The sequence below is a fragment of the Vanessa tameamea genome, chromosome 26 (genome assembly GCF_037043105.1).
Source record: "Vanessa tameamea isolate UH-Manoa-2023 chromosome 26, ilVanTame1 primary haplotype, whole genome shotgun sequence".
Classification (NCBI taxonomy): domain Eukaryota; kingdom Metazoa; phylum Arthropoda; class Insecta; order Lepidoptera; family Nymphalidae; genus Vanessa; species Vanessa tameamea.
In genome coordinates, this window is record NC_087334.1 from 1729903 (window position 1) to 1756223 (window position 26321).

The 26321-nt window shown below is 33.0% G+C and overlaps 1 protein-coding gene across 4 annotated transcripts in view; it reads left to right on the forward strand.

Annotated features, from left to right (window-relative positions):
- The first annotated feature begins 352 nt into the window (after positions 1–352).
- Cadps (Calcium-dependent secretion activator) overlaps positions 353–26321 on the forward strand; it is a 60780-nt gene continuing 34811 nt past the window's right edge. For 3 of the 4 annotated variants that reach the window (XM_064219165.1, XM_064219166.1, XM_064219167.1), the window contains exons 1-2: positions 353–505; positions 25038–25114. In XM_064219165.1, the coding sequence (XP_064075235.1) occupies positions 25045–25114 (70 nt within the window). In that variant the 5' untranslated portion in view covers positions 353–505; positions 25038–25044. The remainder of the gene's footprint in view (positions 506–25037; positions 25115–26321) is intronic. The other variant, XM_064219164.1, reaches the window with a different exon arrangement.

A 26321-nucleotide genomic window follows, 5' to 3' on the forward strand; every position in this document is an offset into this window, starting at 1 on the left:
ATTATTATTATTACTCTATTTTTCATAATTAATTAATAATTAAATTAATCTTAAACATTTACATTGCATAATATTTGCCAGATTTCTTGCTCGCATTTAAGTAATATTTTTATTTTATTTTTATTACGGAAAAAAAGTTTTATTAGTTTTTCATCGATCCCTGCGAATGTAGCGAAAAAGCAACAAAATGTTGTGAATTTTTCTAATATATAATGTAAAAAAATATAATGACAAAAGAAATCCATAAAAAATAAACATCGCGCGACATAGCGCTGCACATCGCTGCATAGCAATGGACGGTGCAGTTAAAACCTTATCAGACGCCACTATCGACCCGAAGCCATTGTGGGTACATGCGCAGAATATATGCGGACAAAACTGACGTTTCACTGAAACTCAGTAACAAGCTGAAAGTCGTGAACGTGTAAATACAATTGTAAATATCTCGAGATATTGAGAATTATATTGCTATGTCAACGTGTGCCTGTAGAGAATAGAGTCAAAGGTAAGTCAATTTAATTCTAAAGTAATTTGTATAATTCGATTTGTGTTTAAAAATAAAATTATTATCACGTGAGGTTTTATGTAAATCATTATCATACTTATAGTTGTTCAGTATTATAACATCATATTTAAAAAAATATTTTTGGCCAATATTATGGAATATTTTATCGATTTAATTTTATTGCATAATCATAAATTATATTTCTTAATTTTTTTTTCTTTTACGGATCTTTAAGAAAGGATCTTCGCCTGAAAATGGTTTGACTTAAAAAGGTTACGCCATGAGTTTTGACAGACTTGTAGAAATATTATTAGGGATTATTATTATGAAGCTCTCATTGCGTAATTGTAACTATAATTAATGACGCATATTAGGTATCTAGGCAACTAACTATAATATATTTTTTACTTTTTATCTTTTAAATGCATATATTTGGAACGGTAATTGTATAATAGCTATGTCATACTTATTTATAGATAACATAAATGAATTAGAGATAGTTATACTTAGTTAATAAACATAAGCGAATTATTTAAATAATTTACTTCAATTCAATTTATAATAACAAATTTAATTTTGTTATTATACGATCAATTAAAATGTATTTATAAATATTAGGAGATCAATACATCAGTGTGAGAGAACTGGGTCTCTTACTGTTATGACGAAATATTTTTGACACAAATTAATTAGACAGAAAATAGCATAGCATAGCATTATTTATAATAACTTTAAAAATATCTGACCAGTCATATAATTACATAATCGTAACTATATAATAACTTTAACAAGAAAAATGTAATTCCATTATTTAAAAAAAAAAGTAGGGTTGCCATTTCACCAGCCTCCATATTTCATTTTGTGCCATTTTATTTCAGTAAGACAATTGAGCAATGATCTTAGCCAATAAACTCTGGTATGTAAATATAAATCACGTCTTAACATAGGATCTTAGAGGTCTCTAACGATTCTGATTCACGTTTAAAATCATAACTGAACAATATAAAGACTTCCACCATAAGACGGTGCTCTTTAAAAATGATGCTGCATCTTAAAATAGATATAAGTACATTGGCGTTGAATTTTTAAATAATTTTAAGCAAATAAATACATACAATTAAGTTAAACAAGGGCGCTTAATCTGTGGTAAATTGACGAAAAAAAAAAAAAAAAAACTAGTATTAATTTAAAAACTCGATGTGAATGAAAATGGCAATTTTTTCAAATTTAATATGAAAATAAAAATTATCAAGTACTAAAAAGGATAAACAGGGTGGAGTTTAAATATAATTTATAACTTAGATACGACATCCGTCCGAATGAAGTCGCACAATTGTTAATTTAATAACGTTAAGCGAAATACGCATTGGATAGCGATGTTCGATGTTACTGCATTTTCAATTACATAACCGATGCACTTGGACAGTATGAGTATGTTCCGTTGTCATTTGATAATTGATAAAATAACGGAAATAACGCTTTTTCATTATTATTTTTTTGCACGGGTGTAATATGGGGTATCACTAGGAGATAGATATATACCATCGCGGACTTTTTTGAAGACCGTTTACAACACTATAATACATTATTTTGATCTGTCTCGTAGGGTTCGGCCAGCGTTTGCAATTTAAGCGCAAAAAATGTGTTTACTTACGACATCACGTTAGAAAACTCTAAAATTATCAATATTTCTCAGCTATATAATGCATGTGTTATACACAAAAACCTTCCACTTGATTTAATCTATCAATAAAAAAAACCGCATCAAAATCCGTTGCGTAGTTATTAAGATCTAAGCATACATATGGACAGACAGCGGGAAGCGACTTTGTTTTATACTACGTAATGATTAAACGATTCAATGTCTAATACAATTTGTGAAATTAAAATAAATTTAATTTAAATAACAATAATAAGAAATAAAAAACAAAACAAATCACTATTATTAAGGACCTATCTGCAGAGTAAAGACCTCCCCCATTTTCCTCCACTTAATACCATCTATTGCTATTTCCATCCAGTTATTATCCATTGTTTGCAGTATTTCATCGAACAAACTCTTCCTTGGTCTACTTCTTTTTCTCTTCCTTGATAGCCCTTTTCAAATGGTTATCTTATTTGATCATCTATCATTCATTTCATTCGTTCATACAACGTGACCAGTCCATTTCCATTTTAGTTTTTTTATAGTATTGTAGAGCATTTATAATTTTAGTTACATTTTGTCGCTTAAACTTGGGACAATTCTACTAAAATAATTTAACAGTTATGGTATGTACGGTATATGGTACGTTCGGAAAAAAAATCATAGCTTAGTCGTAACTGGGAGGCAATTCTAAAGGACATAGGCTAATTTTTTGCCTCACACCTGGCGAGAACACCGCGAAAAAACGCGAGCCAAGCCACGAGTGACAACATTTTTTTAATAAACTCCCTTTAGAGTAAAGAATATATAGCAAATAACTTTTATCCTAATACGTTATTTAAACCTATATACATATATGATGGGTTTTTTTTCTTTAAACCACTGAACGAATCGCTATGAGACTAAGACCAGTCGACGTGGATATCCGTAAATTATTATAGGTTATTCATTTATTGAATTCCGTTGATCCTGCCTCTTATTCTTCACTGGACTTTAAACTTTATTTATAATACAATTAAATTGACGACCTCCGTGGTCGAGTAGTGTGCACACCGGTTTTCATGGGTACGCCCTCCCGGGTTCGATTCCCGGCCGAGTCGATGTAGAAAAAGTTCATTAGTTTTCTATGTTGTCTTGGGTCTGGGTATATGTGGTGCCGTCGTCACTTCTGATTTTCCATAACACAAGTGCTTTAGCTACTTACATTGGGATCAGAGTAATGTATGTGATGTTGTCCAATATTTATTATTTATTAAATTTGTTTTCGTTTAAAACATTTATAAATAAGTCCCGATGTCTATCAGTAGACCCAATTTAACAAATTAATAGCATTATTTTTTTAATAAATGTAAATTTAACACAGCATGTTGTAAAAATCGATTTTGTGTTATAAGCGCTTTGAAATTAATAACAACATCGCATGAGAAGTGGACTTGCGTGATAAAAACGTAGAACGCAACAAAACTATACCACTCAAATAACAAACGAACATAAATATTATATTTTTCTTCTGTTCTCTTACATAATTGCTAGCCCCCAGGACTTGGGTAAATGATTTGCTCATTTATGAAATTGATTCAAGTTCGAATATATTCAGCCCAATCAGTTTGTTCCTCGTGTGTCGTCATCCTTATTTGCTGCTAGGCATGGACGAAATGTTTCCAGTACGGACGATGAAACCAATCTCGTAGTACCTTGTCCGTAAGCTTCATCGATATTGCGTGCCGTCTGTGCTGTGGGGCCACGACGAAATACGCATTTCAATTTTTCTGTACCCACAGATGAGGTATTAAAGATGATTCGAACGGCAGGGAAACTGATGAATAACTAGTTTTTAAAATAATGATTATGATGATAAGTGGTCATCACCGCCCATAGAAATTGGCGCTGTAAGATATTTTATTCATCACATCACCAACAACTGCTCTGTGTGTGCTGTACTGGCTCACCTTTCAAACTGGAATACATACATTGCTGTTTTCTGGGCTTGCATAAAACGCTACCATCCAGTGCTTAAATTAAATTAAAAGTAAATTTGAATTTAGAACACAAGAACCTCAGCACTGCAAAAAAAAACAAAATTCGGGAACCTTTTTTTCAACCCAAAATCTTTATATTTAATCAAAATAAAAACATGATTGCTATACATCTACCAGTAATGAATGAAAAATGTGTTAATCGATTTGGAGGCAATTTATTAATGACTAATACAAGATAATCTCACGCTCATCCGGCGATACATTTCAGCTGAGCCTGCTTTAAAAACGATTCTTCGTAACTGTTACGATTATCTATGCAAAATTTAATTTCTAGATGAATCTAAAACTCAGGGATAAGGGGTATTTTTTATGCTATAGATGGTAAACGGGTAGGAGGTTCATCTGTTGGAAAGTGACTTCCATCGCCCATGGACATCTTCAACACCGGGGGTTACAGATGTACAGGGCGGATGGAATATACTTTTACAAAAAAAAATATCATCAAAACCTGTAATAACTATATTGTATGGTCTTTGTCTTTTTCTCTAATATGGTAAATATCGATAAATATTCATGTCTTCGTTGATAAAATAACACGTAACATGAGTTTACAAAAAGAAAAGTCTTATTACAACTTCGATAAATATTCGAAACAACATAACAAAACAATACAAACTTCTTCAAACAATTCGTTGTACAGAGTCAGTGGTTGAAAAAATGTAAAAATCATAAGAAAAAAATTAAGACAACTGCTGGGCGCCATTAATGTTCCCAGACTTGACTGTCGTCGGCGAGGAGCTCCCCAAAGTGCGTCTTTGACCCGTGACTTTGGCACCCCCTGCATCCTGGGTTAAGACCTGATAGAAATATAACTTTTATAAATCAGTATTATATCTATATATATAAACACACAAAGACAATAGTTCAGTACTTTTTCTTCGCTGTTTTTCAACCGAGCTTTAGTGTGTTATCAAATAAAAGAAGAACAGAAATGTTCGAAACGAACAAATGTATATATGTTCTTCAAATTATAATAATTGTAGTTGAATTTCAACACGAGCGACCATTATTAATGTTGAAAAAAAGCCTACTCTTAAACAAAGTTGGCAAAATAAGTCTTTGAGGAGATTAAACGAGCCAGCCAGGAGATTAAGCCAGCCAGACGCAATGCGATTACTATACAGGTCCTAGTGAAGAGTCCAATTATTTTTTGTAAATACAAAACATGTGGAAAAATTTAAATCTAAGTACCTACCACTGACATTGGAAGTTAGTTAATCCTATTACTAAACCACTAATATTTCCAAAACAAAATGTGGTAATTAATATTAAACTAAATATTTTGCCAGAAATAGGAAGATTCAACGTAAAGCATCTATAAAAGTCTGTATATAACCCACTGCTGGGCAAAGACCTCTGCCTTTGACGATACGTTTTGGAGTTAATTCCACCACCGTCACCAGAAATAAATCTCGAATGCCTCATTGATCTTGGTGTCAAAACCCTAGATCGAGCTGTTTAAAAGTTTCTGACCTTTTCTGTCGCAAAAATCTCGTTAACAACCTGGAGACTGGAAGTTGGATGGCTTGCTTACTAGGAAGGTCTGCTATCCGAAGTACGTAAACAGATTGGTCCCGGGCTTGAACTCTTTCCTTTGAACATAGAGTGCACTTGTGGTTGCACACATACTTGTCTTTACCGAAGATTGTCGGTTTAATTGCGGGTTAGCATCGCTGTCCTTAATTTTCGTTGAAAATTCATCAAGACAGTTTACATAAACTTGCATGTGTTAGATGAATCTCTGTCACAAATATTTTCAACATTCGCCACTAGACCAGTGTTGTGGAATAAGTTTGAAACATTTTTCTTAAGAGATGGGAAGACGTTTGCCCTTATTTCACTTTACGTAAAAACTTTTAGTTAAGCGTTATATCACAATAAGCAAGAATGCTAGCAACATTTTCACTCGAAAAGTTACGAAACTTTTTATAGCAGCTATAACAATTTCGTTAGCAAATTTATTCTTTAAATCATTTTTGTTTGTGTATTACTGTTAACGTTATTTATCAGAAGATCGACTTTATACAATTAACTATTATTCATTTGGATTTTTAAAAAAAACTACCGGATCATATCTTACAGCTGAATTTTAAATTAGCTTTATCAATTGAATTGAATTTGGCACGCGCTGTGAGCTATTGAAAATTCAATCTTGAACTAGTATTGAGTTATTGCAGTGCATGTATTAATAAAAGCTTGTTTTTAAATGTTTTATATTGACGTGTAATATCCATTGACGCGCCTCGGGTACTGACGACTCGTAAGCCGTGACAACCAACGCCAAGACCCTTTGTATTATTAATTCACGCAGTCGCGTGGTGTATACTTCGTAATATATTATTATTATAATAGAAGAATTAATTTGTTTTAATAACAATATACTAGTTTTTTATTTATTTAGCTTTTCTATATATGTATATATTAATTGTAATTATTACAATTTTGTTGTTTGACAGCTGTCAGGAGCGACGTCGTAATTATAAAATTTAGTAAAAAAAATACAGATAATCCATATATAATAAACTAATAAGTTTATTAGCTGTGGATTATCTGTGTTTTTTGAAAAATTATAAGTAGTTTTGGGGTCTTTTTAAAAAGGATAATAAGCATATCGCATATTTTGTAACTAATCTTATGGATAAGAATAATTCATAAACTGATAAAATAACAGTAACTTTTATTATAATTAAAACGCAAAAAAATAGCAAGGAGTTTTCTTAATCCCTCTCATAGAATATATTTTATAAATAAATACATTGTTTAATTTAATTAGGTTCTGCCAAATTGTCCCCCCTCAAGTCCCACATAAGCCGAGATGGCCCAGTGGTTAGAACGCGTACATCTTAACCGATGAATGCCGGTTCAAACCCAGGCAAGCACCACTGAATTTTCATGTGCCTAATATGTGTTTATAATTCGTCTCGAGGTCGGCGGTGAAAGAAAATATCGTGGGGAAACCTGCATGTATCTAATTTCAACGAAATACTGCCATATGTGTATCCACCCGCATTGGAGCAGCGTGGTGGAATATGCTCCTAACCTTCTCCTCAACGGGAGAGGAGGCCTTAGCCCAGCAGTGAGAAATTTCAGGCTGTAAATGTATGTTCTTAATACAGTAGAACATAAAAAAAATGTATATTTAATAAAATAAAAAATCATATATATATTATGGTTTTGTTCCATTTGCTTTGTTGAAACACTTAGTACCTTGGAATAGTAGTGCAAAAATCTTCATCAAAAGTATAAGACCTCGCCTCATTGCCTCTACTGGTGACAGGGGTTTTGCTGCTGGTTTTTTGTTTTACGCCCAGAGGCTCGGAATTGCGATTCAACGGGGAAATGCTGCTAACATTCTTGCCACCATTCCACGCGGTCATGATTTATACAGTCACTATTTTTAATTAATATTTGAATATATTTAAGGATTTAATGTTAATAATTCTTATATAAATAAAAATAAATTAAATATATTGGCGTTATCTACTAAATGTCAAAGGAACACAGCTAGTTGTCCGTTCGTGATTGTAGTTAAACACAAAATTTCTCGTTTTTATCCCGGTCGCAGGTTAACACTGTGAAAATTAATTAACATCCGTTCTATGATTTAGTCGAAATGCCAATGTATGTATTTTCGTATTTATTTTTATAACTAGCTACGGGGACAGTAAATGTCTTTGAAGCATATTATTATTAAAACACAAACATATTTTTTTTTTTTACAGCTAGGATAGTTGAAATTCTTAGCCTTGCGTAATAAAATATACATAATATATTATACATACAAACTGTTATCGTGAATAACTCTGTTTACTGATGTAAACCGCATTAAAATCCGTTGAGACTCCGGAAGCGACTTTATTTTGTACTGTGTAGTGGTAAATTCCTTTGTCAATACATATGAAAGCATAACTATACATTCCTGTTATGAATTCAAGGTATATAAGTTTGCAAGAAATATCAAACAATCGGCAAATCTATATTTAAATGCCTACTATAAAGCAAAGTGCTCTTTAAAGTAAACGTGTGCTCCAAAAATCGCTTAAATCGCTATTTGTCGTTAAGAAGTAACATCGGAGACATACTTGGCTGCATCAACAGGTCAAGGTCATCGTGTTATTGTTTTCACATTAGAGCTATACACGACTGTAAGCCTGCTTGATTTATTTCAAGAAAAGATTTATTTCAAGAATGCGAAATACTGTTTAAAAAAAAGGCAAATATTACCCCATTGGTACATTGTGGTTGTATTCGCTCTGAAGCATCAAGAGATTCAGTCTTTGCCTAATTTATAAATTAATGTACAAAAACCTTATAAATTAAACAACATGAACGCCCGAAATAAATTAATTAATAGATTTATAGCCAGTGACCTTGGGATGGTGTGAGGTTTATAACGATCATACATCCAAATCAGTTCAGGCATATAAAGGTTATAATGGCATAAAAAAAGTCATCACACCACACAAAAAATATAGCAGAAAATGGTTATTTTAATTTGTACTGTTATCAAATTTAACGGTATTGAATTACAAAGAGCCTTCCGGCATTTTCTTGCGCGTTCTTATTGATCCCGTTTCTTTCCTGTGACTGTGTCATTTGGGAATACTGCCAATAAATTGTTGAATAGATGTCGTTGTTAAGTTTCTAAAACGATAATTATTAAAACGAACGCTTCCTGGCTATTCCTATTCATATTCAATTGTAGTATTATTTCCTTTTCCGAACCGGTGGTAGTGTTTAATTTGACTATCAATAAGTAAGTGTAATGTTCCTTTATTGAATGAAAAAATTTGAGTTTGAGTTTTGACGTTAATAAGGAGGTCTGGTTCATTTATTGTCCAGAGAATCGGAATTGCGTTTTAACGGGAAATTCCGGCTAGCGTTCTTGTTACCTTCCCACGCGATCACGTTTTGTATAGTAACTATTTTTAATTGTTTTTTGTATGTAATTAAGGCGCCAATGTTAATAAATTTCATATAATTCTATAAAATATAAGGAATACTTACCTATATATAATAATAATAAAAAAACGCACGGAACTATAAAGAACGGACTGATTAAGAATAAATGTATTTATTAGTTTTTTTTTTTTTAATTTATTATCAGTGTCAATGAGGTTAAGTTATTTATTATAGATTTTATAATGTAGAGTTCATAGTAATACGACATTAGTTTCGAAATTAAAATACACTAAAGAAGTTTAAGAAATTAGTTATATACCTAAGACAGAATAATTGTGATTAGGATTTTTTTTTTACTTATTTTCAAGATATTTGTTTTTTTTTTGTCCTCAATTCTCAAGTATAGTTACTTGAGAAATGGAAAATTCGAGGCTTAAGCCCGCTTACCACATTTTAAAAGAAGATACAAAAGTAAAGTAATCCAATGAAAGTACGTTACACACATACAAACGAACTGAATTTTCTGAGGTTGGCTGGCTTTATTGCCTTTTGGCAATCGATTTTATTCTAACTAGCTATTGTGCGACTTGCAATTTTGCATAGAAGAATAACCGCTTATAGAATAAAAGAATAAAACGACAAATATGAGTTAATACATATTATGTTAATAAAATACTAAAAAGTATAGCGTAGGTCTGAAATGTATCGTCCAATGAAGGTTATCCTAAAAATTGTGATTATGATAATTTAATAGCCATAGACACTTGCAAGGTACAAACAAAATAAAATACTTTCGAGATTGCTGTAATGTCGTTGAGGAAACTCACAGATTTTGATTGGTGTAAATTATATATAATATAATTTGCACCAATCAAAATCAATTATATTTTTAATATGTAACTCTCATCACTCATGTGAAACTCGCGTTAAGTTATATTGATAGTTACTTCATGTCAATATTACAAAGCGTACGTTAGAAAATACTTTTATTTTTTTAAATATTGGTATCAAAGACGTGTGGTCAACGCCTTTAGTGGATCTTATCTTTAATTTGTATGTCATTTAATTGTACATGTATATTTTTATTACCCATAATATAGACCAAAACCATCTCCAAGTTATTATATAAAAAATGGTCTGTGTGTTTATTTGTTACGTTTTCATGGGTAAAATCGACTTTAATTAAATTTAGTATAAAGTAAGCTTGAACCCCAAGGTACATAGACACAGTAAAACACATAACCCCCCTCCCTCCTCTAATATGCGGACGAAAACTAGTGATATATAAAGTTGTAATCAAGTCTCGTTACTAATTAAATTAAAGGCATCGAAACGCGTGTTATCAGAGTAATATATCTTAAACTGTTGTCATTATTCAATGGGTTGTAATGCTATTACGAGATAGCAACTAGTTTTCGTGTCAAGGTGTAATAAACCATAAAATTGAAGGAGATTTCTGAATGAGTGAGCGATATGGAGTTGTGACGTTTTTGTTTTCGTTCTACTTCACTCATTGTTTAAAATTTACGGCGTGGAGTTCGTTCAATTACGAATCGATTTTTTTTTTTGACAAATTTCTGCCAGCATTCTTGCCACCGTTCCAATTGGTCACGAATTATACAGTGATTATTCAGTGATACATTCATATTGTATATATTTAAGGATATAATTTCCTTAAATATATACAAATATGAATTAAAAATAATTCTTATGAGAATTATAACTATTTTAATTTGATTCGTTGATCTATATACAGGACATTTATAAAATAGGTATTGGCACGGGCGATTGGGCCAAGTGATGGTAAGTGGTTAATATTGTAAGAAATATTAACCCTTCCTTACATCACCAATGCACCACCAACCTTGGAACCAAGATGTTATGTCCCTTGTGCCTGTAGTTACAATGGCTCGCTCACCCTTCAAGCCGGAACACAACAATACTAAATATTGCTGTTTGGTGGTAGAATGTCTGATGAGTGGGTGGTATCTACCCAGAGGGTTTGCACAAAGCCCTACAACCACGTAAATATAATCGGTTACTTTATCTTCTATGTAATCTTGTGACGTGGCAATTCATAAGTTCGTATAAGAGCGTACTTGAATAGTTTGTAAAAAGGGTCTCGTGTCTGGCAGATATGATATATCGATATTGATGGTTATCGGAATAAGTTATAATCAATCATATAATATTGTTAGGAATATATAAAAAATGTTTCTTCATTTGATGTCATGTCTTATGTCTGTTTCTATGTTCGATTTGTTACCATATTTGACAGCCTATACGGGAGGACGTACTCACTGCACTAATTAGCAAATTGAGAACTAGTCGCCGCCCGCAGCGTCGCTCGCATTATAGGGCTCAGTCGTCAGGTCTCAGGCATACAAAATTAGCCTGTCCTTCCTTACAGTTCAAAACTTCATAGCAAATTTCATCAAATTCGACTTGGCCGTAAAAGCAACGTATAAACAGAGTTACTTTCGCGTTTATAACATTAGCATAGTTACTCAAGACTACAACAGTGTTAATTACAAAAGTATGTTGTTGGCGCGTCACGTACACACAATCGAGCCGGAGCTGAGATAGCCCAGTGGTTAGACCACATGCATCTTAACCGATGATTGCGGGTTCAAACCCAGGCAAGAACTACAAAATTTTCATGTGTTTATAATACGTCTCGTGCTCGGCGGTGAAGGAAAACCTCGTGACCTGCCTGTGTCTTAATTCAATGAAATTCTGCCACAAGCAGCATATATGCTCCAAACCTTCTCCTCAAAGGGAGAGGACGCCTTAGCCCAGCAGTGGGAAATTTAAAGGCTGTTACTGTACACACAATGCTTTAAAAAGTGATAACATGTAGTTTGCCGTTACGGTATACGAATCGGTTTTACGCGCAAAGTACACAAATAGAGTTATTGCTATGTATATATATTATTAAAAACCAGAAGTAACTAATCTCTTATAATTATTCAGTAACAATTCAAACGTTAAAACTATATCTAATCTTACACTTCTTAAAACCGTAGAACAACTAATACGAATTACAAAACTAATACAATTTAATGATAAAACGAAAAGGACCATGAATATTACAAAAGCCACTATCTATGAACCATCGCTCGACAAAGGTCAGTTCGAGGATGTCGTGATCCCTCTGACGTAGCGTCTTTCGTCTACTCGACACTTGACAAGCCTTGACAAATAATTGGAGGGTAGGAAATGTTGGCTATGCCTTGTTTCCTTGAAAATTCTCTAACAATATTTATATTAAAATCATTTATTTTAAAGAGGGGTTGTGCTTCAAGAAGTGCTCATAGTCCTTACATAATATTAAACTTAATACATTGCTTAATCTATTCTTGAAAACACTATCTTCTAATTTGTAGAAAACTTGCGCTGGTTCTGATTTAGGGTCAGCGAGGACACTATTACGTGCTAACCCTTTTTTTATTTTTTTTCTCGCTGAAAAAACGCGTTACGCGCTTCCCCCACGTGGTGGAAGGTGGGTGGGGTGTGTGGGACTCCCCGGAGCCCTGGACACCGAGTGCGCCCAGGTACGCCGGGTTTACCCACTAAAAAACCAGCGGTACCCTCTCCGTCTTTCGGCGGGCGCCACGGGATCGCTTGCGCATGCTACCGTGACGCCCTGACAATTACGTGCTAACCTAACCTAACCTGCTTTTGGAGTTAATGGTAGTGTTTGCATGCTTTGCATTTTAGTATAAACGCTAACATTCATAGTTTAAAAATAATTTTCCTAGGCACTAAAAGTTATAATTTTGTTCGTATTTTTTATAATTTTGTTCGTAGAAGCCAGTTTTTTGTGAAGGGAATTTATTAATTATACGCTAAACGGGTAACTTTTCAAGTTGTTATTTCTTAAGCGCATTTTCGTCGTGTTTTTTTTTTTGTAATTACCTGTGTCTGAAACAAACAATGCTTGAAAATTGGGGCCGTTACGTTAGGCTGATTCATATTTGAAGTAAAGTTATTTATTTAATTAACTACTCCGTTGGCCTAGTCTGCAAATACCAAGAGCCTTAGTTCAAATTAGTGGTAGCGGTGAGTTTTGAGTAAGTCAGAACCCGAAGTTTGGAACTTGACAGTATTTTCACTCCAATAACGGAGCACGCGTCCTTGCGACTCACGTCAGCTTACCGTCTAGTAGTAACACAAACAAATAATGTTTGTCTAAGCGGTAATCGAAAAAATACTGCCTTTTGAGCCATTATATTATATCTTTACTTATATAATAAGTAGTTGGGAGGTTATCCTCTTGAATCGTTGCGAGGCTACCGATTATAGCCTGTTACATTTCTCAATAAATGGGCTATCAAATCGGACTGGCGAAATCTGAGTATTATATAACACTCTTAAGTTTTATATTAATACTAGTTGCCGTCCGTATGTTAGTCAGGGCCGAATTTAGGGGAGTACAACCGGGGCAACTGCTCTGGGGTCTCTAGAAAAGAGGGTCCCCACAATAGAGGTTACGAGGGGTTAAGAATTTTAATGTAATATATATTTAGATATCTAGATAAAGTCAAATGATAGTAATAGTAAAAAATATATATATATTGCCCTAGGGCCTCCAAATCTGGTCCTGATGTTAATGGGGTGTTCGTAGGTTATAAGTATATCAAAGATTAACCTATATTCTTCTTTGAAGTTCAAACTTGCATCATATCTAATTTCATCAAATTCGTTTCAGTGTTGTAACCGTAATAGCATAACAGACAGACAGAGTTACTTTCGCTTTTAGAATATTATTATAAATAAATGTGAATCTGAAAATGTTCCTTGCCCAACAATACGATTTTGTAATTCGCTTCGTATCTGACTCGCGAAACCTTGACAACCGACAAAAGTTTATCATTTACTCGGTGCTTTGTGCAAACCCATCTGGGTAGGTACAACCCGCTCATTTGATATTCTACCAAGGTTGGTGGCGCATTGGCGGTGTAGGGAATGGTTAATATTTCTTACAGCGCCATTGTCTATGGGTGACCACTTACCGTAAGGTGTCCCATATGTCCGCCAACCTAAAGCCATAAAAAAAACAAGTTGATATGCCATTTTGATACGTGTATCATTTATATTTAATTATTAACATAGTCAATGTCCCATATTAGATTTTAAAATTTCACGCTCGTGGTCTGCGGTGAGTTTCGAGTTCCTTCTTACGGAATACATCGATACTTTAATTTTATTGATAACTAGTATTTTCCACAGATCTTTTTTCGTTATTAGTTTAATCACGTAGACACTTGAAGTTTTTACGAATTTGTGTAAAAGGACAGCAAATTTACATTTCACGAGTTGCGTGAGGCGTAATAATTTAAAAGGGTTGACCCTTGAGACTAGAACGTATTTTCGTGAAATAATAAACAATATTTAGTAACTCGTAAAATAACACGAGCTTTAATTATTTCGCCTCTAATTTATTATTATTATTTTTATTTTTTTAAAGGTGGTAAACGATCACGATTCAAAAGTGCTTGTAAAAGCCTACTTGAATAAAGAATATTTTCATTTTGATCTGTTAATCAAAATCTATCTGGGTCAAACAAAATTATACTTTAAACAATATTTTATTTTAATATTTATTTTTAAACAATATTCAAATAAGCAACCAGTACTGGTTTAGCAATATAGGGTCACCATAAAACGTTTACAATTAAAGAACTAATGTAAACACAAACGCACGTAAACTAATAGAAGACAAACATACAGACATTAATTTTATTTTTATACCTTTGCTTATTTTTCCTTATTATTTTTTTATTGTGTTTATGTAACATTCAACTCACTTCCGTAATTTGATTTGACCCCTTATTACCACAACGTAGTAATTGCACTATAACACGAAGTTCCAAAAATGCCAACAATATAATATTTTTATTGTCGAAACTCTATATATGTATATTGGGGCGAAGCAAACGCTAGCGCGATTCAAAAACTAGCCCCTTTACACAAATTTTCAGTACAACATTTAATACATTTGTTACGATAAATTACAGTACCTGAAAATATTTTTATGTCGTAATATTTTTTAACCAATGAGACCGTATGAACATTCGCCGATCGATCTTTGCGCCCTTACTGTCGCTCTAATACATCGTAATAAACACGCCGCGTATTTTTTTTCAAGCGTTCATTCAAATATCTCGAGTTATTTCTAAAACTACCTTTTATATTTGCTATGTGTTAAGGTTAATATTTATCCACATAGAATGTAGTTATATTGTTATACCATTTAGTTTTATTAAATTATAAAATATAAAATAATTGTGATGTTAAACAGTTGTTATTTAGTACATCTTATTTTTAATCTGGCGCGCAAGTTTTAATATATTATGTTTGGGCTTTAACTCTGCTTCATTATGTACCTCATGTAAGTATTAATTTTATACACCTTCATATTTTTAAACTGTCTAATTTATTAGTGTTGTAAAATAACTTCAACACTGAAAACGAATTCAGTTTTATTACTCATTGTTTCGTATATTAATTGGGGTTAATGTAGAAACGCCTTAAATTTAAAATTTCTTATTAGTACTTCTAAAAAGTTTGCACTGTTCGATTTAAATTAAACAACAGTTATTGATAACAACAATTTAAATTCAATCAGAGAATAACAGAGGTAATTTTAAACAACAAAGTTTAAAAGATATAAAAACAATCTATACTAATATTGAAAATGCGAAAACTACTCTGTCTGTTACCTCTTCGCGCTTCAACCAGATTTAGTTGACATTTGGTGTGGAGATAGTTAGAGTCTCGGAAAGGTACATAATACTTTTTTCAATTTACTCCTCGAAGGGGTAAAAAGGGGCGTTACGATTTGTGTACTTATTACTTAAATATTACGTAGTCTTATAAAATTCGTACGGATAAAGCCACAGGTTCAGCTAGTGCGAGTTTCTTGCTGCTTCTTCTCGCTGAAAGCTGCTTTCGAAACGGTGGTAGTATTTAAATATAGACGATTCAAAAACGCTTCATTGTGAAGTTTACTTGAATAAAATTGATTTTATTTGATTATTTAATAAAATGAAACTTTTAAAAGTAGTTCAAAACTAAATAAATGTTGTAAATTAAACAAAATTATTAGCGACGATAAATATTTAAAAAAAAATATAACGCTTCTTCGTAGCGGCGTAGCTGAGTAATATTGTGAATATCAAGCCTATGTATCAAGTCCACGAGAGCCCTACATTCAAGCAGGTGCTCTCATAGTATCAAGTACGAACGAGTTGTGACGGGAAATTCTGAAATGCGTATGTTAACAAGGACGAGAGCCGTAAGGGTCTCAGAGATAAAAATCATTTTTTATCGGATGCCGTGATTTTTTTTAGAACACCTACGATTTGTTAGACGGTAAAATATTTTTAAAGTTATAAAATCGAATGAAGCACTGTTTGACCTTATTGAGGAAGCCAAGTTTTTTGCCAGCAGTTTTAGCTTTGGATTCAATGCATTTTCCAAAGTTGAGTTTGGATGTTTAAGTAACTCCTAGAGGCTCAATACTATCGGTGGTGGGTGCAGATACATTTCAGTCAGATTTATATTTCAAAATTATTATTCTGCTTTTGTATAGAAGTTGATGTGCTGTGCTATAGTGCCACCTAGTGTCAATTAACCTTAGAGAGGACTGAAAACCTTATGTACTACTCTTTCTATGAAACAAAACTTGTTCCAAAAATATTTTGACTCATTCACTGGTCGAAGTTTCTTTTACAGAGAAAACTCTAACCATACTTACAATATATATAATATTAGAAGGAAACCATTGTTTATAACTTCAAACAAAACATTGTTAAATTCGTAATGTTTTAAACACATTTCATAAATTAAGATTTACAAACAATCCGAGCAACACCGACAAGGGTCGCTGTGAAACAAAGGCAAGGGTCAATGTTTTACTGCTATACTCAACATTAACGATAATGCTTTTTATATTACAAGTTTATGACTACAGAACTAGGTTATTCTGTTTATTTATTTTTATTTCGTTTTTCTTAATTACTGTAATAGGTCTGTTAAGCTGTTTTCAAAACAGATTATGAATTCGGTCTCTTTTGTAAATGATTTACATTATTAATTCGACATCTTTAGGGAATAATTTTTTAATGAAGATTTACTTCTGGGGTTGGGTAAAATTTTTAAAAGATGAACGAATTACAAACAAACACAAAATAAAAAATCAACAGTTTTTTTTTTGTATTTTTAATGTCATATTTGACAAATTTTTTTTTTATATATTTTCTCGTGACACTAGTCCAACGAGGCAGTTATGATTTATACTATTATTATAAAACCTATTTGAGAGGAAAAATAATAAGGCATAAATATGTAATTTGGCGAGCTAAGATGGCCCGGTGGTTAGAACGCGTGCACCTTGCAAACCCAGGCGAGCACCACCAAATTTTTATGTCCTTAGTTTGTGTTTACAATTCTTCTCGAAGGAAAACATCGTGAGGAAGCCTGCATGTGTCTAATTTCAACGAACATGCATTGCAGCAGCGTAGTGGAATATGTCCTTCTCCGTATTGGAACAGCGTAGTGGAATATGTCCTCCAAACCTTCTCCTCAAAGAGAGAGGAGTTCTTTGCCCAGCAGTGGGAAATTTACGGGCTGTTTCTGTCATTTGGTAAAAGGCAAATATTTGCTCCATTTGGCAGATTCATCATTCTCGCGGCTCAACTGTAATAAAAAAATCAAGTAGGTACAACGAATGAGGTCTGGCACAAAGGCTGTATAAGATATACAGCTTACTAAAAGCTTTTATGTAAAGTATGGTCTTTAGTTTGTAGAAATAAATTTACATTTTGTGAATAAATCTTATAAATATTAATATACGCAAAATATGAATAAAGAAATCAAAATATTCTCTATTTTATATAGCAGGTTCTTTATTCAGATTATAAAACACAAGGCAGACGGAGTACTCGGAACATTATTGTGAAGCAACAAAAGCGAATACAAAATCTATCAGCTAATACGAACTAGAACTTCCGGTAATGTGTAGTGATTAATAATTTGTTACTACGATGTAATTCGTTGTTAAGCTGATATCAATTACTTATTGACTTCCTTACGTATTAACAAAAATACGCCTCATTTCGTTCTATCGGAATTTGTATTCGCTTTTGACTCTTGTATTCATATTTTTAAATGGTCATGTTAAAGACTAGATTGAATTACTTGGAAGGCCTTAGTATAAACCCCCTTTGAGTAGGTACCACACGCCCGTCATAAATTCTTTCGTCAAACAGCAATATTAATTTTATTGTGTTCCGGTTTCAAGGGTGAGAAACCCCGTAACTGCACCCATGAAATATAATATCTAAGTTCCAAAGGTTGGTGGTGATTTCGTGATTAGAGGATATTATAAATAGATTTCAACATTTCATTAAAATAAGTAAGGAGTATTTATACAAACAACATTACTCAGAATTGTTGTGTTCCGGTTTGAATGTTGAGTGAGCCAGTGTAACTACAGACACGAGAGATAATATCTTGGTTCCCAAGGTTGGTGCCGCATTTAGGGTTAATATTTCTGACCATTTATCATCAGGTGGCATTGACCCGTCCTCCTACCTATATTATAAACGTCCTGTATATAAATCAACGAATAAAATCAAATCAAAATATACTTTATATGAATAGTCTTTTACAAGCTGCATTTTGGAATCATTAATTTTATAGAATTGTATTAAATGTAGACGTTAGAGTTAATATTTTCTAAAAAATCGAATATAAAACATATTAAAAAAAACTTAAAAATATTTTTTTTTTTTCGTTATTATATAACGGGCGTGTAATTAAAACAATTCACCGATAAACAATTCTGTGACAGAAAGTGTTTTTGATCAATTTCGCAGTAATGTTATCCCATCGTAAATTTAACTGAAAATTTACGTGTCTCTCAATATCAAATTTATAATGAATTCTTCTCAAGGATATTTTCAGGAAAGCGGCCATGTTTAGACGAGCGTAGGCTCAAGACATTTACGCCTACGTCTTATTTCAAATATAAATGAGATCGTAGGAAATTGTCTCTGAACTAAGTTTTTTTTTCATAAAAAAATATACAAATTAACTTCTGATTAATCTAATGGGAATCGTAGTCGCAAAATAAGTTTGTCATTGAATCGATATATCAAGTCGATTTTTCAAGTTCAACTTGGATCTATGATTCTCATTATGGATTCGTAAAAAAATGGCGAACTTGCGAACGAAAGTGGTTATAAGTTGTGAAGTGGAATATTGATGTATTATATCTAGAGAGATATTAATCAAGAACTATTTATAGTACAGAATATAGCTGAGCTAGAAAATGTATAAATCAAAAGATTTGTTTAGCTTTACTCCTTTAATTTTGGTAACATCGATAAACAAGGCATATTACTCAATATAAGATTATATTAGACATAAAAAAGCGTGAACTTAATATTTATTGGCAGGATATATAAAAAAATAATTGTCGTTTACAGTCATACTCTGTAACTTAAACGGTGGAGAAGAGTAACAATTAAATTTTGCCGGTTCTTCTCGGTTGAGTCAACTTTCCGAACCGGTAGTTTTGAATGAATACCTACAGTGCAAAAGTATAACATGACGATTCAAAAATGCTGCTATGAGGCTACTTGAATAATGAATATTTTGATTTGATTTTATTGATTGGACTTGAGTATATATAACTATGGTAAGAACCATAATCAAGATGGAAGCAATAATAAAATACGAATAGACTTTAAAGGTATTTTGTTCGAAGTCAAGTCTACGCCCGAGGGATTTTTTCTTCCCTATAAATATAAAAAACCCTCGGGCTTAGAAAGCCTGAACAACTTTTCCTGTATGAAATAACTCTTTAACTCTTTTGTATCCAAGTTTCGAACTCTGAGAAGTCAATACATTCTGGGGCGAGGGAATTATTATTTTTTACACGATTCTGCTTATATTTTTAGGTAAATACGCGTTTTAATAACTTTATATCTTATATCAAAAAAAAATTAATATATAAGAACATTAGAAAATATTGATTTAAATATGCGAGAAGTATTCGTATTCATTAATTTCCGGACAAATAATTTCTTTGTATGTAGTTCAGTACGTTCTTCTTTTTAGAAAAAAAAGTACCATCACTTAATGTCATAATAACACATAATTTAAGTTAAATAGTCAGTACCATCTTTACCATAAGGGCACACGAGACCCAGGTACTGGGCCCACATTCCTAGGGCACCCGAAAGGTGGTATATCTATTTTAGATTGATAAACAAAATATTAAGAGAAACTGGTAATTTTCGAATCTATTTCTGCTATTTATTGTGAGTCGGTAATATCAAAGTTTATGGTACGGAACCTTCAGTTAGTTAAACTCGTACCTTTACTTTTCATATAATGTGCTCTAGGACCCCAGAATAGGCAAAGACGACGATCGCAACAACGATCTCTTATATAAACTTCCGAGTTTATTATCTGTGCCTCTCGATAAAATCACATCGAACCGTTATAGGGTTTACATGTATGTAATTCGATAATTTAACATCAAAAGTAATTAAATTAAAAAGAAATAATAAAAAATTTGTTCAATAAAATTTGATATCAATCTGGACTAAAAATATATTTTTCTCTTCGGAATAATCATGAGCTTTTCAGACAGACTTCGCCTCTAGTTATATTCTAATGAATGTAAGCTCTGAAAAGCAAACGAAATCACGTTTCTGACAGGCTTTGAAGTCTCTTTGTGTGTTGTTTCTGTTAATGTTGGTACTGAATGATTCAGAGCTCTTTGGTAGTCGTTTAGATGTTATTTTGCTCAGATGAAATTAAAAGATTTTTATTTTTTATCGTAGAAGAGCAATTTAAATGAACTGTGGCTCGATAAATGCATTCGATTTGAGTCGTAGCGTTGAGTCTTTCTTATAAAATCATTCCTAATCGATAGTTCCATCCTAAAGAGTCGCAAGTGCCTCATTCATCTTATTAGTACTTTTATGGCGAAGGCTTACGACTTGATGACTTGTATTAGGTGAACAGGCAAATAGGTTACTTGATGGTAATTGGTTACCACCACCCATAGACATTGGCACGGTAAGACATTTTAATCATTCCTTACATTTCCAATGCGCCAGCAACCTTAGGACCTAAGCTAAATATGTTCCTTGTGACTACAGTTCCACTGGTCCACCCTTCAAACCAGAACACGATACAAAGTATTGCTACCTGGCGGAAGAATATGTGATGAGTGGATGGTACCTACCTAGACGGGCTGGCATGAAGCCACCAAGTGAATATGCACTGACTGATATATAAAATGACCAGTAAGGCTGATCAGACAATAAAAGGCGAAAAGACTCGTAGTATGGTTCATTATTAATCCTTTTAAGACGTATCACTCGTTTGCGCACAAAATTCATCGTGAGCGTACCTGTTCGGTTACTTAAGCTATGCAAATGTACGTACGATCGTATCTGCACTTTAAATTCAGACTTTTAACGTAAAAAACACGAAAAAAAAATCAAGCATGAATTTAATTTTTTTAACAATACAATATATGATTTAAAAAAAAAATTGTGTAGTGACCTATAGGAGCGGAGTATCAATGAAAAATGTTGCAAAAACAGGTGAAAATTATTCTTTTTGAGAGCTTCCTTTGAGTGCGCTGCGTAAAAGGTTAAACAAATAAAATGCTTGTCAGAATTGTTACCCTCTAAAAGTTCTAAAAAAATGTCCGCGACAGCTTTTATCTATCGTTTATGGTTGGCTCAGTTATAACTTTTATATGGTAATCAAATTTGCTCTAAAATAATGTATTAAGTATATGTGAATGTGTTTTATAAACGTAATAATATCCAAATAAATACAGAGTCCAAATAGGCCAGGTGATAATGATCAAGGTCAAACAAAACATCTTATTTTTTATTAAGCTCATTCTTTTAATTTCTTAGAAGGATAAATGCGAAAGTCCTTTATCACAAAATGTACTTAAATGTCACATAAATATGATACTCTCTTAAAATAATTCATTGACTAATACTACATATATGCCAAATATCAACAAAATATATTGAAAGATTTCTCAGATATTACTTTTACAGACTTTATAGCCGCCTAAAGATTTACTTTTGTCTTTACCTAGGACCAATATACTACTGGCTCTTCTAGGAAACTTCAATTCAGAACATAAGTTTATTTTATAACTCTTTCTTAAGATCTAAGTCTAAATATATACTTACATTATTTTGTTTATGTGTTTATACGTTATGTTTATATCTGCTATGTAACCCCTATCTCTTTCTACATCTGTTTCTTTCCTCTACCCTAAGGTTGCCTGGAAGAGATCGCTGTTTTAGCGATAAGGCCGCTTCTTGTGCATATTTCTTGAACGTGACTAAAGTATGTTTTTATTGGTGTACAATAAAGAGTAATTTGATTTGATTTGAAAGGATTTTTGGTCATTTAGCATGACAAAGTAAAAGGGAGAAAAGGGGAGGTATCAACTTAAACAGTCGGGATGGGCAGCAATTTTATATACATTTTGGTATTTTCTACAATTCGTTAATCAATATGTAACTTATCTAGGCTGCGTTTGATAAGGGATCTCCACCTGTAGTTCTCGTATTACCAAAAGTACCAGAGTGATATATTCAGTATGTGACTGAAGTATGATTTTTGCTTGTCAGAAACATTTCATTGAAACATTATATAAATATAGAAAACTATACAATACTGTGAGGATAACATTTACTCATTTATATGGTGGTAGGGCTTTGTGCAAGCCTGTCTGTGTACGTACCACCCACGTACCATCATATATTCTGCCGCCAAGCTGCAATACTTTCTATTATCGTATCGTAAGTGAGCCAACTACAGGCACAAAAGACATAAAACCTCAATTCCCAAATTTGGGTGTATTGGCGATGTAAGCAATATTTTTTTTATGGTGCTAATATCTATGGGCAGTGGTGACCACTTACCATCAGGCCCATTTTTGTAAGTCCGCCTATCTATGCCATAAAAAATGTTATAAATTTCCTTTCCACAATATCTTTAAGCCTTTTGGCTGAAATGAATATTATAATATGATAAGCCAACATGACGCCTAACCAGGCAATTTATTAAGCCAATTTATTCCTTAATAGGCTGTAATTAGGAGCTATTTTGCTCTTGACCGATATTAGATACTGTTTGTAAATGCTTATCGAAATCGTTAATATACCATTAGCTTTTGAGATATGGTGACATTCAGAAAAAAAATGTTAATATGATATAGATTAAATGCCTAGTAGAGTAAAATCCACAACAGCGCGATTTTTAAGACACTTTCTGCCTCGCACAACCACTCTGTGGAACCAGCTTTCGCCGGCGGTTTTTCCGAACCGATACGACTTAGGAACCTTCAAGAAAAGAGCGTACTCTTTCCTGAAAGGCCGGCAACGCACCTGCATGCTCCCCGGTGTTGCAGATGTCCATGGGCGGTGGTAGTCACTTTCCATCAGGTGAGCCTCCTGCTCGTTTGCCACCTCTAATATAAAAAAAAAAGAAAGTTAGTGACTAGGTCATGAGAGGGGTTGTATCAAAAGCCGTGGATGCCTTATATCGACATGATACCGTAGTCTCTCTGATCTACGCCGAACACTACAATCGAAGGGATTTTATTACGAATCGCATATAAGCACCGTCTTGAACCCCTTCGTAATGGCCCAGATACATTTCTAAAGGTACCTGCAAGACTAAAAATGTCTTGATGATCAAGCTGAAGATTCCTGATGAGAAAATATGAAACTCGTGGATCTTAATTGAAGACTTTGGGTTAAAATGAATGAATAAATTGTTATACAATACACGCTTGCCAGGTTTTATTAGTAATAAAAACCTTATAAAAAAAAATTCTAATTTGTGATAGGGCATTGTGGAAGCCTGGGTAATTACCACCCAATGATTGTATATTCTACCACCAAGCAGTATTAATATTGTTGTGTTCCGGTTTGAAAGGTGAATGAAAAAAGTTCCACTGTTACTGATAATAGTGTGATGTATAATACCTAAAACAGCTCCTTAATGCACTTAGACTTTACAAAATGCTTTCGAATTCTACGTGAACGAAATCTCTCGAATATAAAAAAAAATATAACTTTCTAGAGAGATTCTAAGATATTCCATTTGAAGTTTATCTCTCTTTTTAAATAGTTTGAAAATAAATCGCAACGAATTCATCCAAGTATAGTAAGTTAGTTTAATCATATATAAAGTTAGCAGACGTTTTTATTTGAAATGGAGTTGAGAGGTTTAGAGCTTTAGACTTCAAATTATATTATTATTTTAGTTTTTAAATCACGAGTTTTCAGAGAATTCGTCTCACTTTTTAATATTTTAGATCTTCCTAATGTATATAAACTTTTGCTAGACAATCGTCCAGGTTTGAGCATGGGACTGACCAGAGTTCAAAATTCTTTTCATGTCGTATCCTCATTAACAGCCTCGAGTCTGGAACTTGGCAGTGATTTAACTTGCCTACCCCGAAACTCGTAAAACCTTTGGTTCTTCGCTTAACTTCATCGTGTTGGAATACTAGTCCAAGAAGCTTATGAAAGTCGGGACAAAAGAGTATACTTGACAACGTAATATAATTTGTTTAAGATGGTTATTAAAAGCAGTATCCGTTTCGTTTTTTTTTTTTTATTTTTAGGTGGTCGGACAAACGTGTTGGTAAATTGTCACCACTTTGATAAGTGCAATAATTTTTTTTTCCATATTCTTTATATATCATTGCGTCACCGATTTTATGAATGGATGGTACCCTACCCAGACTTATACAAAGCCATACCACCAAATAATTAGTTAGAATATTTGGTAATCTTATCTTTTTGTTAATATATGACTCTGACTGTACGTATTTATCGTTTTTTGTGACGTCATTTTATTGTTTTTGTTACAGTAACAAGATGATTGACCCAAGCTCATCCGAGGAAGACAGTGAGGATGAACACAGGAAGCAACCCTCTAAACTACCAGGTAAGCTGTTATTCTGTTTAGTCTCTACCTTGTTATAAATCAGTTTGATAATTTCTAGCTATCCTTGGCAAAAATACATAACAGTTCTTTTTTCTAAATAATGCTGACTTTTTAATTTTGACATAGACATTTCAAATATCACGTGAAAGATATATTTCAAATGTATCTGTGTAAAAAACAAAACTTATTGTAATTAAATAAAGCGAATTAATCTAGCATTTTAGTGGGGGGCAATTATTTTAAGTTAATATAGAATATTATTAATTTTAGAGATGATTATACTTCATAGTGTTAGTCACATAGATATATACATATATTTTTGAAGTTGTTCTATTTTCTCCACAGTCGACCTGTCCGTGCCATATTCATGTCATAATTATAATTTTATTTATGTAATTTTAATGCGTTTGCATTTTATTATCTGTCAGTCATAAGTGTATAACCTCATTACTCAAAAGCATCATTTTGGCGTTTTAGCGTTTCTACCATCCTCTGACGTTATCATAGTCGACGAAAAAATCTTGAACTGTTTCTCGCGACTGTATACATTCTTGTAAACATCAAAGTAAGTATGATGTCCTCTTGACGGGCTTCGGTCTCCGCGGCTAACGTAAAGGCTTCGCGACGGAGATTAGTCAAGCATGCAAAAGTTATATATTAGTGCAAATGTATGCACAAATACAGGAAGACTATTCTCTCAGTCTCATAATCCGGCAGTATGACAATCTGCTAATTAAAATAAGTTCTTAACTTAACTACTAAGTTTCTTGCCGGTTCTTCTAGGTAGAATCTACTTTTCGAACAGGTGGTAGACTTACATTGAATTCAACACTGTAACAAAACGATTCGAAAGTGCTTTATGAGTCTGCTTGAATAAAGAATATTTTGTTTTGTTCCTCGATGCAACTCTTTGGATGCTTTCCGAGATATGGGAATTATCCAGTCGTAGCATCCAAACATTTTTTTTTTATATTCTAATGAGTAGGCGAGCGACAAATGAGCCACCTAGTGCTAAGGGGTCTTGACCCATTAAATGCGGATTTCCCTATAGGCCAAGTAGGCCCAAGCACATCAATATTTAGAGGGCGGCAACACTTGGTTGATGGGCTTTTTTAGTAGTACTCCAACGGTGAACCCACAGACAAGTCCAACGATTACAAATTCAAAATGGTGTTCAAGGACATTTAAAAAAAATACCTACTTTAAT